This window comes from Neomonachus schauinslandi, chromosome 11 (genome assembly GCF_002201575.2).
Source record: "Neomonachus schauinslandi chromosome 11, ASM220157v2, whole genome shotgun sequence".
In the NCBI taxonomy this organism is placed as follows: Eukaryota; Metazoa; Chordata; class Mammalia; order Carnivora; family Phocidae; genus Neomonachus; species Neomonachus schauinslandi.
Genome location: NC_058413.1, coordinates 72816236 through 72831317, shown reverse-complemented (window position 1 = coordinate 72831317; position 15082 = coordinate 72816236). Strand labels below are relative to the sequence as shown.

At 40.2% G+C, this 15082-nt stretch overlaps 1 protein-coding gene across 1 annotated transcript in view; it reads right to left on the bottom strand.

Annotated features, from left to right (window-relative positions):
* HEPHL1 (hephaestin like 1) overlaps positions 1-15082 on the bottom strand; it is an 89177-nt gene that overhangs the window by 54780 nt on the left and 19315 nt on the right. The window contains exons 3-8 of the mRNA XM_021679082.1: positions 12283-12495; positions 11399-11578; positions 7383-7637; positions 3625-3793; positions 1114-1253; positions 831-962 (exon numbers count right to left, since the gene is read on the bottom strand). Coding sequence (XP_021534757.1) covers positions 831-962; positions 1114-1253; positions 3625-3793; positions 7383-7637; positions 11399-11578; positions 12283-12495 — 1089 coding nt within the window. The remainder of the gene's footprint in view (positions 1-830; positions 963-1113; positions 1254-3624; positions 3794-7382; positions 7638-11398; positions 11579-12282; positions 12496-15082) is intronic.

Genomic DNA, 15082 nt, shown 5'->3' with positions numbered 1-15082 from the left:
CACACACACACACACACAGCCATTGTGAGCATTTTGACCAAGGAGAAAGTACAGGTAGAAGAGATGTTGCTGTAGGAGGGAGGATGATGATGGGTCTGGGAAGGGGGGATTCTCCCTCCGTTCCTCCCTTCTCTGTTCCCATCATTTCAAAGCCTGCTCTGGACTGGGCCTAGTCCCATCCTTGGGCATGAAGTATCCCAGACTTCCATAATGTCTGTTGCAATGATGGGGAAGACTTCCAAGGAGACTAGGAGGTTCCCAAGAGTAGTATCATGAGTGGAAGTGTAGTTCCTGCAGCTACTGGGCCAAAGCTGCCTTTCTTACATGTAGGGAGTCTCTGCCACCTACTCTGTGAAGGGGAGAGGCCATATATGATGGTAAACACACAAGACTGATTATCAATAAATATTTGTCAACAGAGACAGTGCAGGATTTTGATGTCAACCAAACATTGGAAATCAGATTTTATCCTCAGCCTTTACCCACAGAATCCCCTATAACCTGTGGTTGAAAGCTCTCCATCTTAGGGAAGTGGGGGTGACCGTGAACGTAGCTCACTTTGAGATTTATTACATTACTGAGGTAAAAGGAAAGGAATGAACATTTCCTAAGTGCTTACTGTGGAGCAGACCCTGCCCTTAATTCTCTCCAGCTCCTTCTGAAGGAGTCAGAGTGTCACTATCTACATTAGTAGGGAAAGAGTAAGGCACAAGCTCACAAAGCTCCCAGGGCTGGTAAGAAAAGGGGCCAGCATCTGAACCAAATCTATCCAGTTCTAAGTCCTCTGTTCCCTCATCCTCTTTCCTCCCAGAGGCCAGCCTGAGACTCACCATCTATGTTTGGGGCTGCATCAGAGGCCTTGTCATAGACCACGCCATGGGGCAAAATACTGTAGACTTTGTCGGCTTTGTTGGCAAACGTGACGAGCAGGGTATCACCCACCTCTGCCCTGATGACGGGGCCTGAAAGATATCAAGAGGAGGAGGGAGAAGAGGATGAAAAGGGGCAGAGGGAAGTGAATATATGCAGGAGAAGGAGAGTCATTCCATGTACATATATGCCCCACTAAAGCATCTCCCCCCATTCAAAACATGACAGATGGTTTTATTCTACCAAGAATTCCAAGATGGGCTTCTGCCTCAGAGAGTCTCTTTCTTCGAGTAAAAGTTGCATCAACATACTCCATATACTGAGCCTTCCAATATTTTCCTCCAATTCTGTTGTCCCCTTGTGTGAAGTAGAGCTCGGAGTCACTGTGTAAAGAATAGGAACCTGACTGAGAGCACATCTCTACATATCCACCAGATGCCTTAATTATGGAGCTTCCTTTTATTCTCTTTAGCTCATTCACCCACCCATCTCCCTGGGAAAAATGGTCCAGTCTTCAACCAAGTGCCCCGGAATAGTCAGGCAGCCTTGAAAGTCTCAGGCTGGGTGGTGGTCAAGCTCACTCCTCTCTTAGCCACCTACTTTCTTCCCCAGAGGTCCAGCAACCAAAGAAAGCACAGGTGAACTCCTTACTTACCGGCATTGCAGTCCCAGAATGGTGTTCTACAAAGTAAAGAGCTAACTGGTTTCTTTGCAGAGTAAGTATCCCTCTATCTCTTGCTGATGTCAATATGAATAGTCTGCATCTAGTAAGCTCTTTGATATCTGGCATGATTAAGGAATGGAGTGTCTAGTTAATCAAATAGTTTAGTCAATGGAGAGTTATCGTATAAACGATATACATGAAATACCAAATTCCAAAGTTGTGAACTGCAGTGATGTGAATTCTGGCTAGCACTATCTCTAGATACCTTATTTTTGCCAACGGTACCACCACTCCTGCAGTCACACAGGCTGCCTTTGTCTTCTTTCTCTGCCTCATCTCCTTATCTTGTTCATCTTTCCTTCTCTGTACCCTTTTTGCCTCTTTTCCTTGCCTTTCTCCCCGCTGCCACAAGTCCCATACCTGCCCCCATCACCTTGTGTTTGCAGCGTTTTACGGAGCTCTAGTTACACCCTCCACAGCCTCCCTCTAGCCTCCGCTCGCTCTGGGTTCTCCCTCAGCATACGCACTCCTACAACGTTAATCTCCAAGATGGTAATCTCCACGGCCTGCTCTAACATCTTCACCCGTTTACAGCCACCAATCAGATAAAGTTCAAAAGGATTATAGGATATCTGCGGTTGAGATCCAGTTTACCCAATCCTCTCCCTATGGCTCTAGGCAAACCTCCACTTCCCTGTGCAAATCCCCCATCCAATCACTTTGATCTCACTAACCCCTGCAACTAAAATTTCCCTCCTTACGATTCACTTATATAAATTCCACTATTCTTCAGGACTCTGCTTAAGTCCCATTTCCTCTGAGAAGTGTTCCCTGGCTGTCTTAGCTCTCTCTGAACGCCCAGAGAACTCCCTTGTCTGGACAACTCATCTTAATCTTATTTGTAACTTGCCAACTTACTTCTCTTCTCCTGCACACACAGCTTCTTTTTGACCTGAGGGTGGGAACACTGCCTTTCAGCTCCCTGCAACCCTCGTGTCAGTTTTTATGTTGTGTTTCCATATATCACATTAAATATCAGTTAAATATAGTTTAATATTTCATAAAGGTGCTTCAGAATTCTGGAAGGTTTCTAAGACAAAATTCCCAATGCCAGTTCTCATTATTCTGTTTATAGAGAAATACTGGTCAATAGAGAGTGTCGATTTCAAACAGGTTCATATATGGTTCATACATATTCTTTAGGTTAGGTTCAAGGGCATTGGTTTGATGGAAGAATGAATGAATGAGTGAAATTATGATGAAAGAAATGAAGGGTATCTTATCCATCACAAAGAGAATTTTAAAAACATTCCCTCAAACATAAAAGGGATCATAGGGTAATAATGATCATTCTTGGTATCATACTGCACATTTCAAAATGCTTTCACAGATATCATTGCCCAGGATTCTATAATAACAAGTCACAGGAGTCCACATCCACTTAGTGAATTGTTAGATTTAATTTGAAAAATACTACATGCTATGGGAGAGAAAATGATTAACAATGACTCAGGAGTCAGGGGAGGCTTCACTTAAGTGGTGACATTAGAATTAGATTTTGAAGGAAAAATAACATTTTGCTGGATAGGTAGGAAAAAGATATTCTGGGTAGAGGGGGCATAACATATCAGGATGTCCTTGAACCAGAAAGGGTAACTTTCCTTGGTCAGTTCATGTCTATTGAAAGAGAGCCCTGTCTTATTCTCTCTTCAAAACTGTCTTTTCCACATGTGCAAAGACCTTAGTCTGCTCTCTGTGAGCTTAGTATTTCTCATGGCACTTAGCACTGCAATTTTCACCCAGTAGGTGCTCAAGAAATGTTTGATGAATGAATGAATGAATTTAGTGCTTTGATATAGCCAGCCAATCATGACACAATAAATACCCTGCCAATTCTCAGCAATATGTACGTTACAGGGCTCAGAACCCTTGAAGTGGTGTCTTTTAGTGTCGTTAACCCTTTAAGTGGTGCCATCTATGGAGTATGGGCTCATAAGATAAGGTCTGGGGATACAAGTGAGGTCCCAGAAAAAGGTCTAACAGATGCCTCCCTTATGAGAAGCTTAGAAACACCAGCAAAGAGTACTTACCTGCCAGAAGCATTTAGGGGAAGACCACTGAATTTGTTATAGCCTTGAGGAGCATAATCCCAAAGAACTTTTTCAGCTGCTATAAAGTAGTGCCTCTGCTGACCCTTCTTTTTGGGGTGAGGAATATCACCTTTGCAGTTACCAACATTGTACTGTCCCAGCATGCCGGCTGCAGAACAGAGGAAAACCACAAGCCAGGGTATTAATGCTCACAAAAGAAATCAGACAGGAAAAGACTGATAGATTTGACTTTGTAAACATTTAAAACTTTTGTACAGAAAACAGGACCTTAATGAAGTTAAAAGTGGAGGATAAGTGGTGGGTAGGGGGATATTTTAACACATAGGACAAAAGATTAATACGTAAATACATTTGACAAAGAAGAAAGAAGAAAGTAAATCTCCCAATGGAAAATGGGCAAGGGACATCAATAGATTATTCACAAAATCTATCTAAATACCATCGACCTATAAACACATGAAAAAAACAGTTCAATATTAATAGTAATCAAGCAACACTGTTATCCATTTATCAGATTGGTAAAGATTAGAAACACTAATAGTTCTCAGTGTTGGCAGATGAATGGGGAATTCTCACACACTAAGGGTGAGGAGTAAAAGAGAATTTGGCAATACATGTCCATCCATAGCTATAAGAGAAAAATCAAACTGTTTGACCCAAGAATTCTAAGAATTTTCCTAAAGAAATATCAGACAAAAGTGTAACATATCTGTAAACTGAGTTTTTTTTAGTATGGTTTATGATAGCCCCCCAAAAATGAGGGGAAAATACAAGTGTTAAGCAATAGAGTATTTGTTGGGTAAATCGTAATCTCCTTCGAAAGCACACTGGGAGGATTAACAATGACGAAGTAGCTTTATATTCACTGACATGGAAATGTATTTCTGATATATTAATAAGTGGGAAAAGTAAGATAAAGGGCAGTATTAATAGATTCACTTCATTTTATAAATAACATGCACTTATGTATAAAGGTCTAAAAAAATAGAGGGAGAATGTTCCTCAAAACGTAACACCATTATCCGAAGACAGAATTACTGATTTTTAAAATTAAGTGTATTTTCTAATTTTTTATGATAATTTTTTTCTGAGGCTATGGATAATTTTGGAAATGCTCTATTTCAGTAATGTACAAACACCAGCTTATGTCCACAGCCACTGGCCATGCTTAGCAATCTTACTAGTCTCAAATAAGCTGCGAATGCCTTGATTTTAAAACTAGTTTCTTCCTACATATAACAGCATGAGACCCTGTAAGAATAGGGATCTTGCAGTAAGAACACTTAATATCTACCCTCTTAGGAAATTTCACGTACATTCTATGTACGTAAAATGGTATTGACCATAGTCACCATGCTGTACATTAGGTCTCCAGAACTCATTCATCTTGCATAACTGGAACTTTGTACTCTTTGAGATCTCAAGTGTTCTTAGCATGGGCATGCGCATACACACAGTTAACCATGTGAGGTCACGGCTGTGTTAATTAGTTTGAGTGTGGTGATGAGTTCAAAGTATGCATATATCAAAACATCAAGTTGCACATCTTAAATATATGCAATTCCTATGTATCAATTATACCTCAATAAAACTGGGGGGAAATAAGAATGGGAATCTTGTCTTGATCACTTTGTCTTCCCAGAACAGTATCTGGTACACGTTTACTGATCCACTCAACATTTATTGAATTGAATTGAATTGAAATAACCCAGCTGACTAATGTTAAGATTAGCTGCTTAAGGTTGACAGGAACAAGAATGTGTTATCAAAGCTGCCCTGGAGAGTTGCATCCCTGTACCTGCTGGTGACTGTGGGTAGTGAGTCAGTATCCAAATTTAATTACACATTATTTCTTCTGTGTCTATTCCATTGATACGTGTTTTTTTTTTTTTTCTATTTTGTTCTCACCATCTTAGGCCAGACCTTTTCTTTTTTTTTAATTTAATTTTATTATGTTATGTTAGTCAACATACATTACAGCATTAGTTTTTGATGCAGTGTTCCATGATTCATTGTTTGCATATAACACCCAGTGCCCCATTCAATACATGCCCTCCTTAATACCCATCACCAGGCTAACCCATCCCCCCACCCCCTCCCCTCTAAAACTCTCAGTTTGTTTCTCGGAGTCCATAGTCTCTCATGGTTCATCTCCCCCTCTGATTTCCGCCCCCTTCATTTTTCCCTTCCTACTATCTTCTTCTTCTTCTTTTTTTTTTTTTAACATATAATGTATTATTTGTTTCAGAGGTACAGGTCTGTGTTTCATCAGTCTTACACAATTCACAGCAATCACCATAGCACATACCCTCCCCAATGTCCATCACCCAGCTACCTCATCCCTCCCACCTCCCTCCACTCCAGCAACCCTCAGTTTGTTTCCTGAGATTAAGAGTCTCTTATGGTTTGTCTCCCTCTCTGGTTTCATCTTGTTTCATTTTTCCCTCCCTTCCCCTATGATCCTCTGTCTTATGTCTCAAATTCCTCATGTCAGTGAGATCATATGACACTTGTCTTTCTCTGATTAACTGATTTCATTTAGCATAATACCGTCTAGTTCCATCCACTTCGTTGCAAATGACAAGATTTTGGTTTTTTTGATGGCTGCACAATATTCCATTGCATATATATACCACATCTTCTTTATCCATTCATCTGTTGATGGACATTTTGAGGCCAGACCTTTTCTACGTCATAACTCTAGTGTTGCCAATGTTTCTTAACTAGCATCCAGTGGCCAGAATCTCTCCATCAAATCCTTTCTGCACACAGGTATCATACTTATCTTCCTAAATTGCTGCACTGATGTGCCTAAGGATCTGGAAGAACCCTCTTGGCCTTCCAGACACAGTCCTGACTCCTTAGCTTTGCCCTTCAGATCTCCTCCCACTAGGCTCTGCCTCTATAGACTTCTCTCTTATCACTCTTCTGGCATAAGCCTACAGTCCAGCTGAGGAGAGACCCATTCTGTGTGGTCCCAAAGGATGAGACTAAGTCATTCAACAGGCATTTAAGTAAAAAAAGAAAATGTTCATCATGTACCTATCATAGGATTTTGTAGCTATCATTGGCTCTTATCTCAATATAAGGAATAACATTCTAACAGAGAAGCCCAGAGATGAAATGGGCTGCTACAGTTACTTAAAAGAGATATCCAGAAGAAATGGAAGAATTAGATGTTGGGTTGGTCCAGATTATCCATAAATTTCTCTCCAATGTTAAAATGTTATTATTCTATTTACAGCTGCTTGTATAGAACATGTCTTTTTCCTGGTTCATGGTGCTTCCTCTGCCTGGAAAGCCTTTCTTCCCTTCTTCATCTGTTCAATTCCTACCCATATTTCAAGACTCAGATTAGGGGCCAACACCTCAGGAAGTCCCTCTGCTTGTTCCAGAGAGGTGACCATAGCAAACAAAGAGCATTTATCTTTCTGCCTCAGATTTTATTCATTTGAATATGTCTAACAAAGTCTAGCTACTAGACTGCAGGCTCCTTGAAGGTCTTACCATTTCTTTCATTCACCTCCCACCTTTTTCATAGGGAGTTGATGAATAAATATCTGTTGATAGGATGGCAAATAAATGAGCATTGTGCATTTTCCTCTATACTCAATATTTAATTAAATATAATACAAGAACCTATCTAACAGCAGATACTGAATGAGCATCATTGACTGTGTGGTATAATCATCCCCCTCGAAACATCCACATGCTACACTGGCCCTTGTCCTTTTTACCTTGTAGGTGATCACTAACTTGGCAAGTTATCATCCACTTCCCAGGATTCTCGACTACCATTTCTGTTGTCAGGAAGGTGGCTGGGAACAGGTTGATGACATCAGTCCGATGCCCTCTGCTGATGAAGGTGTTGCCATAAAAATAGATGGAATGGATGTCTATCTCATTCCCCATCCCATAGAGGTGCCAGGACACCGATTCACCAACACACATCTCAGGCTCAGGGAGGTTTCCAAAGAGGTATCCATTGAGGGCTGAAAAACAGAAACACACTGGTACAAGAGAGTCCCCTGTAGAGGGGGTAACACATACTCCAGCACAGTTGAAAATTGAGTGCTGATCATCACTTGTAATGTTTTTGTGCAGAAAAGCATGACTCCTTTCATAAACTACAGTCCCAGAACAGAGTGAAAGGTTTTTCAAGAGAAGAGCACTCAATAAAATTGGAGATGAGCACATAGGAAACAGACTTGGAGCTGCTGTGTGAAGACAATAATGAGGTCAGGAGTAAATAGAGCACTGCTCAGACTTCAGGATGGCTCAGCCACTTCCTCTAGTGATCCTTCATTTTCTTTCTTTTTTTATTTATTTATTTTTATTATGTTCAGTTAGCCACTGTATAGTACATAATTAGTTTTTGATGTATTGTTCAATGATTCGTTAGTTAAGTGTAACACCCAGTGCTCATTACAGCACGTGCCGTCCTCAATACCCATCACCCTGCGATCCTTCATTTTCATACCTGACTTCCCTACAGGACTCTTGGTCCCTGACATTAGAAACCCCATCTCACCCATTCCACAGCTATCAGGACCCAGCAGAAAAGCAGGCACATAGGAGCTACTTAATTTAAGTAACCCAAGTGAGCAGCAAGAAGGAAATGAAAGGAGCTGATTAGAAGGGACCTATGAGACGTGTTACTTTAAAGTTCTGTTATTTTAAAAGCAGAGAGAAAAAACAGTTGTTACTAGGTCTTGCTGGGGCAGCATCTAACTGAGCTTACGCTGGAAGTCTGAGACCTAGTCTTTTGAATCATCTGAATGGCAGCCAGGACTTGACCAAGTGCAGAAGAAAACTTGACTCATGGTTTTAAAGAGTCATAACATCACTTCTTAAATCCAAACTGAATTAAAAAGCAATTGTTACTAAGATAATAATGATTAAGACAGCACAACTGATTCTAAACAATTTTAGTATATTTAAATAAATTTATCAATAAATATTATATTGATCAAGCATCTTCTATGGACTAGTTTTTGTTGTTTTTTTTTTAAGTTGATGTTTTTCTTTTTTTTTTTTTAAGATTTTATTTATTTATTTGACACAGAGAGATAGTGAGAGAGAGAGTACAAGCAGGGGGACCAGCACACAGAAAGAGGGAAAGGAAGAAGCAGGCTCTCCACGGAGCAAGGAACCCAATGCAGGGCTTAATCCCAGGACCCCGGGATCATGACCTGAGCCAAAGGCAGCCACTTAACGGACTGAGCCACCCAGGTGCCCCATAAGTTGATGTTTTTCTATTCTTGGTTAGGTCTCCTTTACTAGTTCGAAAGAAAACCGACTGTTTGCAAACACGTACTTCTGCATACAGGCTGATTTTTATTTTTATTTACTTATTTTTAAAGATTTTATTTATTTTTAAAAGATTTTATTTATTTACTTACTTATTTTAGAGAGAGTGAGAAAGAGAGAATATCCAGCAGACTCCAAGATGAGTGTGGAGCCCAACGAGTGGCTCAATCCCACAACCATAAGATCATGACCTGAGCTGAAACCAAGAGTTGGTTGTTTCCTGACTGAGCCACCCAGGTGCCCCTATTTTTTTTATTTTTTATTTTTTTAAGAGTTTATTTATTTATTTTTTCATTTTTAAAAATTTTTATTGTTATGTTAATCACCATACACTACATCATTAGTTTTAGATGTAGTGTTCCATGATTCATTGTTTGTGCATAACACCCAGTGCTCCATGCAGAAAGTGCCCTCTTTAATACCCATCACCAGGCTAACCCATCCTCTCACCCCCTCCCCTCTAAAACCCTCAATTTGTTCTTCAGAGTCCATCGTCTCTCATGGTTCGTCTCCCCCTCTGATTTCCCCCCCTTCATTCTTCCCCTCCTGTTATCTTCTTTTTTTTTTCTTAACATATATTGCATTATTTGTTTCAGAGGTACAGATCTGTGATTAAACACTCTTGCACAATTCATAGCACTCACCATAGCACATACCCTCCCCAATGTCTATCACCCAGCCACCCCATCCCTCACATCACCCCCCACTCCAGCAACCCTCAGTTTGTTTCCTGAGATTAAGAATACCAATATTATGCAGCCATCAAAAGAGTTTATTTTTAAGTCATCTCTACACCCAGTGTGGGGCTCGAACTTACAACCCTGAGATCAAGATTCGCATGCTCTACCGACTGAGCCAACCAGGCGCCCCCAGGCTGATTTTTATTTTAAATACAGTCTATATTTGCTTATGTAATTGATTCCTTTTTGTTGGACATTTTCATTTGAAAGAGTGAAAGGAATTCTGTGGGCAGCTGAGTCGTAAACCATCACAGTAGTTTTCAGCAAGATTTGAGAGCATTGCCACCATTCTGTAAAGCATAGGGATAAAAGTTGACTGGACACAGCAATGTTTTGAATTTAGGTCTTTGTTTATCCTGTCCTTCACTTCTTTCCCTGCTTCCCCTGCCTCCCTCCCTTCCCTCCTTTACTTCTTCCCTCCTAAAATATTTTCCAAACACCCCCCTCACACAAGGTTACTGAAATACCACTAGAAAGAACAGAGAGGGTGTGTGATGCAGTGGAAATCGTCAGTATACTGACACTCACACCTCAACACACTTTGGAATCAAACACAACCAAACTAACATTTATTTGCTATGGGGCTCCTCTCTTAGCTTCTCTCAGGCAACTCTGGCCCTAATTATCACTTTGACCTTAGGCAAGTCATTGATGGTCTCTTGACTTCAGTTTCTTCTTCTGTAAAATAGGGGAGGTCAGATGATCTTCAGCCCCTTCCCTCTCTCCTATGATTTTTTAACTACATTGATGCTGCCTTGGTTAGGATGATTCTAGGAGACAGACAAGCAAATATGAAGGAAATTTATCAATGAATGACATGGGGTGTTTGTTTACATTGAAGATGTTCTTTGTGTTCACTAGAACTCTCTAGGAAAACAGAAGAATGAGTCTACTTAATAATCCCCAAGTCTTAAAATTCTGTATTAAGCCACTACTCTGCAAAACAGATGTGGGTAAGTGGTCTGTCTCAATGGAGAAGATAACTATAGAAGTTCACTATTTTCAAATACGGGTCTGGCACATAGTGAATGCTCAATAAATGTTGATTGAAAGATTGTCTGGGAGGGGTGCCTGGGTGGATCAGTCGGTTAAGCATCCAACTCTTGATTTTAGCTCAGTTCATGGTCTCAGGGTTGTGACATTGAGCCCTGTGTCAGGCTCCATGCTGGGCGTGGAGTCTGCTTAAGATTCTCTCTCTCAAAAAAAAAAAAATTATTATTTTCAAAAAAGGAATGCCTGGGAAATATAACAAATTCACAAGTGTGTATTTAAACATAGCATACAGCATAGTTTTTAAAATTTAGCCGTCACTGAGGAAATGGTTACTGGAATAATGCAAAATGTTGCAAACCACAGAATTGTTATATGATGGCAATTCATTCTCTTTCTCCTGTCAATATAAACCCATCTTTCTCTAGGATCACCTCTTGATTCTTTCCTGATTATAACATTAATCCTTCCACTTTCCATACCATAGCTTGTCATACACAATTCAGCTGATATCTATTGCCTCATCTCTTCTCAGATTGTTTTATGTTCTGACATGGATTGTGTTTCATATCACTTCCTAACCATTCTTATCACTGAGTTATCAATCCTAGAAAACCGGGTTAGACATTTCTGTGTTTTTTCATCCCTGGCCTCATAGTATCAGATCCACAAAAAGCATTTGGTATATATTTGATAACACGGGAGACACTCACCATGCATTTTGTTACTTCTCTGGAAAACAGCATCTTTTTTGTCAACTGAATCAGGGTCAGTGCAGAAATGTCTGATATTTTCATCAAGGTACCAGCTTTGATTCTCATCCACCAGAGTAAACATTATAATGAATTCTCGGTCCACATCTGTCCTTGTCCCGGAATATTTATTCAGGACACCTATCAGGGGGGACATCCAAAAGAGTGGAGGAAAATCGTTCAAAGTGAATTAAATCAAGATGAGTTTTGCCTCTTGCCAATGGTATCAGGTAAGTTTGAAGTCAGTCAAAGACTTATAAGAACAAGAATAACCACAACGTGAAAGCAGCAAAGGATTTTAATGGAAATGACAGAGTCGTAGAAGAGAAAAGTCATGAAACAGAAGCCTTCACAGCAACTGCTCCTAAAGGGAGCCAGTGTTACTGACAGAGCACAGACACACTAACGCAATTAATGGGGAACAAAAAGTGATCATGCAGGTGAAATATCAAAGCAAAAGCAAGCCTGGCCATTTGGCTACATTCTTCACTTCTCTATGTGTGGTATGGGCTGGCATGAATGGCTATCAATATGGTATGTCCCTGGTTTGTTTTCTTTTTTAAAGTATATAAATTTCAGAATGCTAATGATGGTTCCTTGACAGAAGTCTGAATTATTACCCCTGCTGTGGTGTCAGACTGGCCTTCTATGTTAGAGGAATCTCCCTAATCTTATGGAAAGCTTGGAAGAAAAGGCACCTTTGTATGGAGCAAGGGAGGCAGGCAAAACAAAGCCCAAAATTTATACATACTTTTTAATACATCTGGGAATAGGCTTGTGTGTGTGTGTGTGTGTGTGTGTGTGTGTGTGTGTGTGTGTTGGTGGGGGGTGGAAGAGCTCCTTACCTTCCTTGCATACCAGCAGGGGGCCAATTAACCCAGAGCAGATGTCCTTAGGCGCGTCAATGTGCGAATGGTACACCCAGGTCAGACAGTTGGCGTCCGCTGGAGCAGGGGCATATTCTTCTCTCACTGGCCAGATATAGGTGTAGTTATTGCCAGGAGGAACCATATCATCATTCTTATTCCTTCCAGATGTTCCATCTGGGTATAGGGCTCCTTCAAGAAAAGATTAAATATAGTTAATATACAAAGATCGCATGCTATAGTAGACAGGGCCAGAGCTTTGGAATCAAACACCTATGAATTAAAATTTATTTCCTGTGGGATTGAGGCATGTTACTTAAATTCTCAATGCCTTGGTTTTCTATCAGTGAAGCTAGAATGTTGATACCCACCCCAGAGTGATGTGAGAACTAGCTGACACAATGTACATAAAGCATCCTGCACAAAGCCAGATGCTTCATAAATGTTCATAAGGACCCCTTCTGATGGGCCTCTTGTTCCAATCAGGAAGATTTGAATCCACCTCACTTAACATCAATTCAAGAAGGAAAGGAAAGGGGTGCCTGGGTGGCTCAATTGGTTAAACATCTGACTTTGGCTCAGATCATGATCTTGGGGTCTTGGGGTCAAGTCCTGCGCTAGGCTCCCTGCTCAGTGGGGAGTCTGCCTCTCTCTTTCCCTCCCTGCCCCTTCTCTCCACTTGTGCTCTCTCTCTCCCTCTCTCTCTAATAATAAATAAAATAAAATCTTAAAAAAAGGAAGGAAAGAAACAGAAGAAATAATGAAATTCTTAGGCACTTATTACAGATTCAACACCTCTTTGAAATCTCACGAAAGATAGGAAGGAAGAGTAAGACATTCATCTTTCCTCCAGAGATCCTACAGTTCTGTTGAGCCAACCGGAATTGGAATTATTAGCACATGGGACAACTGGGGAGTAAAACAGGGTGATGTGTTAAACATAATTTGGTGTTTTGCTAGGTGGGGGGTCTACCACTGAGGGGGTGTGAACTAAGATTTCACAAGATTTTTCAATTAAGGAAAGTCCACTGATAAAACTAGTTTGATAACTACCTGTATAGAAGGTAGAGGTCTGGAAGGACCAGGACGAGCTGGGTGGCCTTAGGAAGAAGGCTGGAGGGTGAGAGGCCGAGGAGATGGATGTGGACACACCCCAAGTTCATTCTTCATTCTTTCACTTGTTCACCATCCATTCAACAAACCTGCAATCCTGAACTCCCTGGACTAGGTCAGTTTTCTAAAATGCATTCACACAGAGAGAAGGGCAGTAGAGCCAATGGTGAAGTTCAGGGCCATTGAAGTTAGACTGCCTGGAATCAAATACTATCTCTATCACTTGTTAGCTGCAACTTGGGCAATTTTCTTCTCTTCTAGGAGCCTTAGATTCTTATCTGGAAGAGGATGATAGTTATCATACCTATCTCATAGAGTTGTTGAGGCTTACATGACATAAGATCTACAATACATTTATCACAGCATCTGGCATATAGTAAGCTTTCAGTAAACATCAGTTATTATTCATTCATAGTACTTGCCCAAGGTTTTAATTATATATGTATAATATTGTGTATATAATTGTTCAATTAATGTCTGTCTCTCACGTTAGACTATAATTTCTACAAAAAACAGGGGTTTTTTGCTCATAATTTTATAAGCAAGGTCTACCTCAGTGCTTAGTAGAGTGGGTGCTCAGTACGTATCTGTTGAATAAAATAATGAATGAGTGGCATGACTGTACACCATACACCAAAGCCCTGTGAATAAAATGCATGGCTTGAAAGCTTCTGAATTTATATACAGAGAGACTGAGGCTCCGTAGCTGGGGGAGGGTGGGTGGGTAGTGGACTTGTCTAGAGGCTTCAACTGAGATCACTCATTTTGCTTTGATTATATGATACAAATCAATACAAATACTAGTTTTTCTAGAGACTCTTTTATTTACACTTTACTTATGTGTTTTCTTTTTGCTTGTTATAATTAGGAAATGTTGATCACTATTATTGAAAGGAAGGGCCTGAGTCCCCAAACAAAACCTTGGTTTCACCTCTCAAGATGAGGAAGATCATTTAGGATCCAAAATATACTGTGAATATAAAGTAAAAGGTGATTTAGGGTGGGGTAGCTTATTAAGTTGTTCTGAAAATTATTCCCAGAAAGGAATTTTGATTTGTCAAAGGTTTTGAGCAATGGTAACATTAACAATATAAGAATATTTTTAAAACAATCATTTGGTTTTATGTATTCTAAAATGTGTGGGCTTTGGGGCACCTGGATGGCTCAGATGGTTAAGCATCTGCCTTCGGCTCAGGTCATGATCCCGGGGTTCTGGGATTGAGCCCCGCGTTGGGCTCCCTGCTCAGCGGGGAGCCTGCTTCTCCCTCTCCCTCTGCCTACCGCTCCCTGGCTTGTGCTCTCTGTCTGTGTCTCTGTCAAATAAATAAATAACATCTTTAAAAATAAATAAATAAATAAATAAATAAATAAATAAATAAATAAATAAATAAATAAAATGTGTGGGCTTTTAGAAATTAAAATATACAAGTTTTCACCCCATCAGGTTTGAGAATATTGAGGATTGGTGAAGTTATAGGAGAAACAGGCCAGCTCATAAACAAATGGTGGAAGAGTAAATGTGCAATTTTTTGGAGGACAATTTGCCAATTCCTATTGAAAGAGAGAGAGAGAAAGAAAGAAAGAAAGAAAGAAAGAAAGAAAGAAAGAAAGGAAGGAAGAAAGAAAAGAAAAGAAAAGAAAAGAAAAGAAAAGAAAAGAAAAGAAA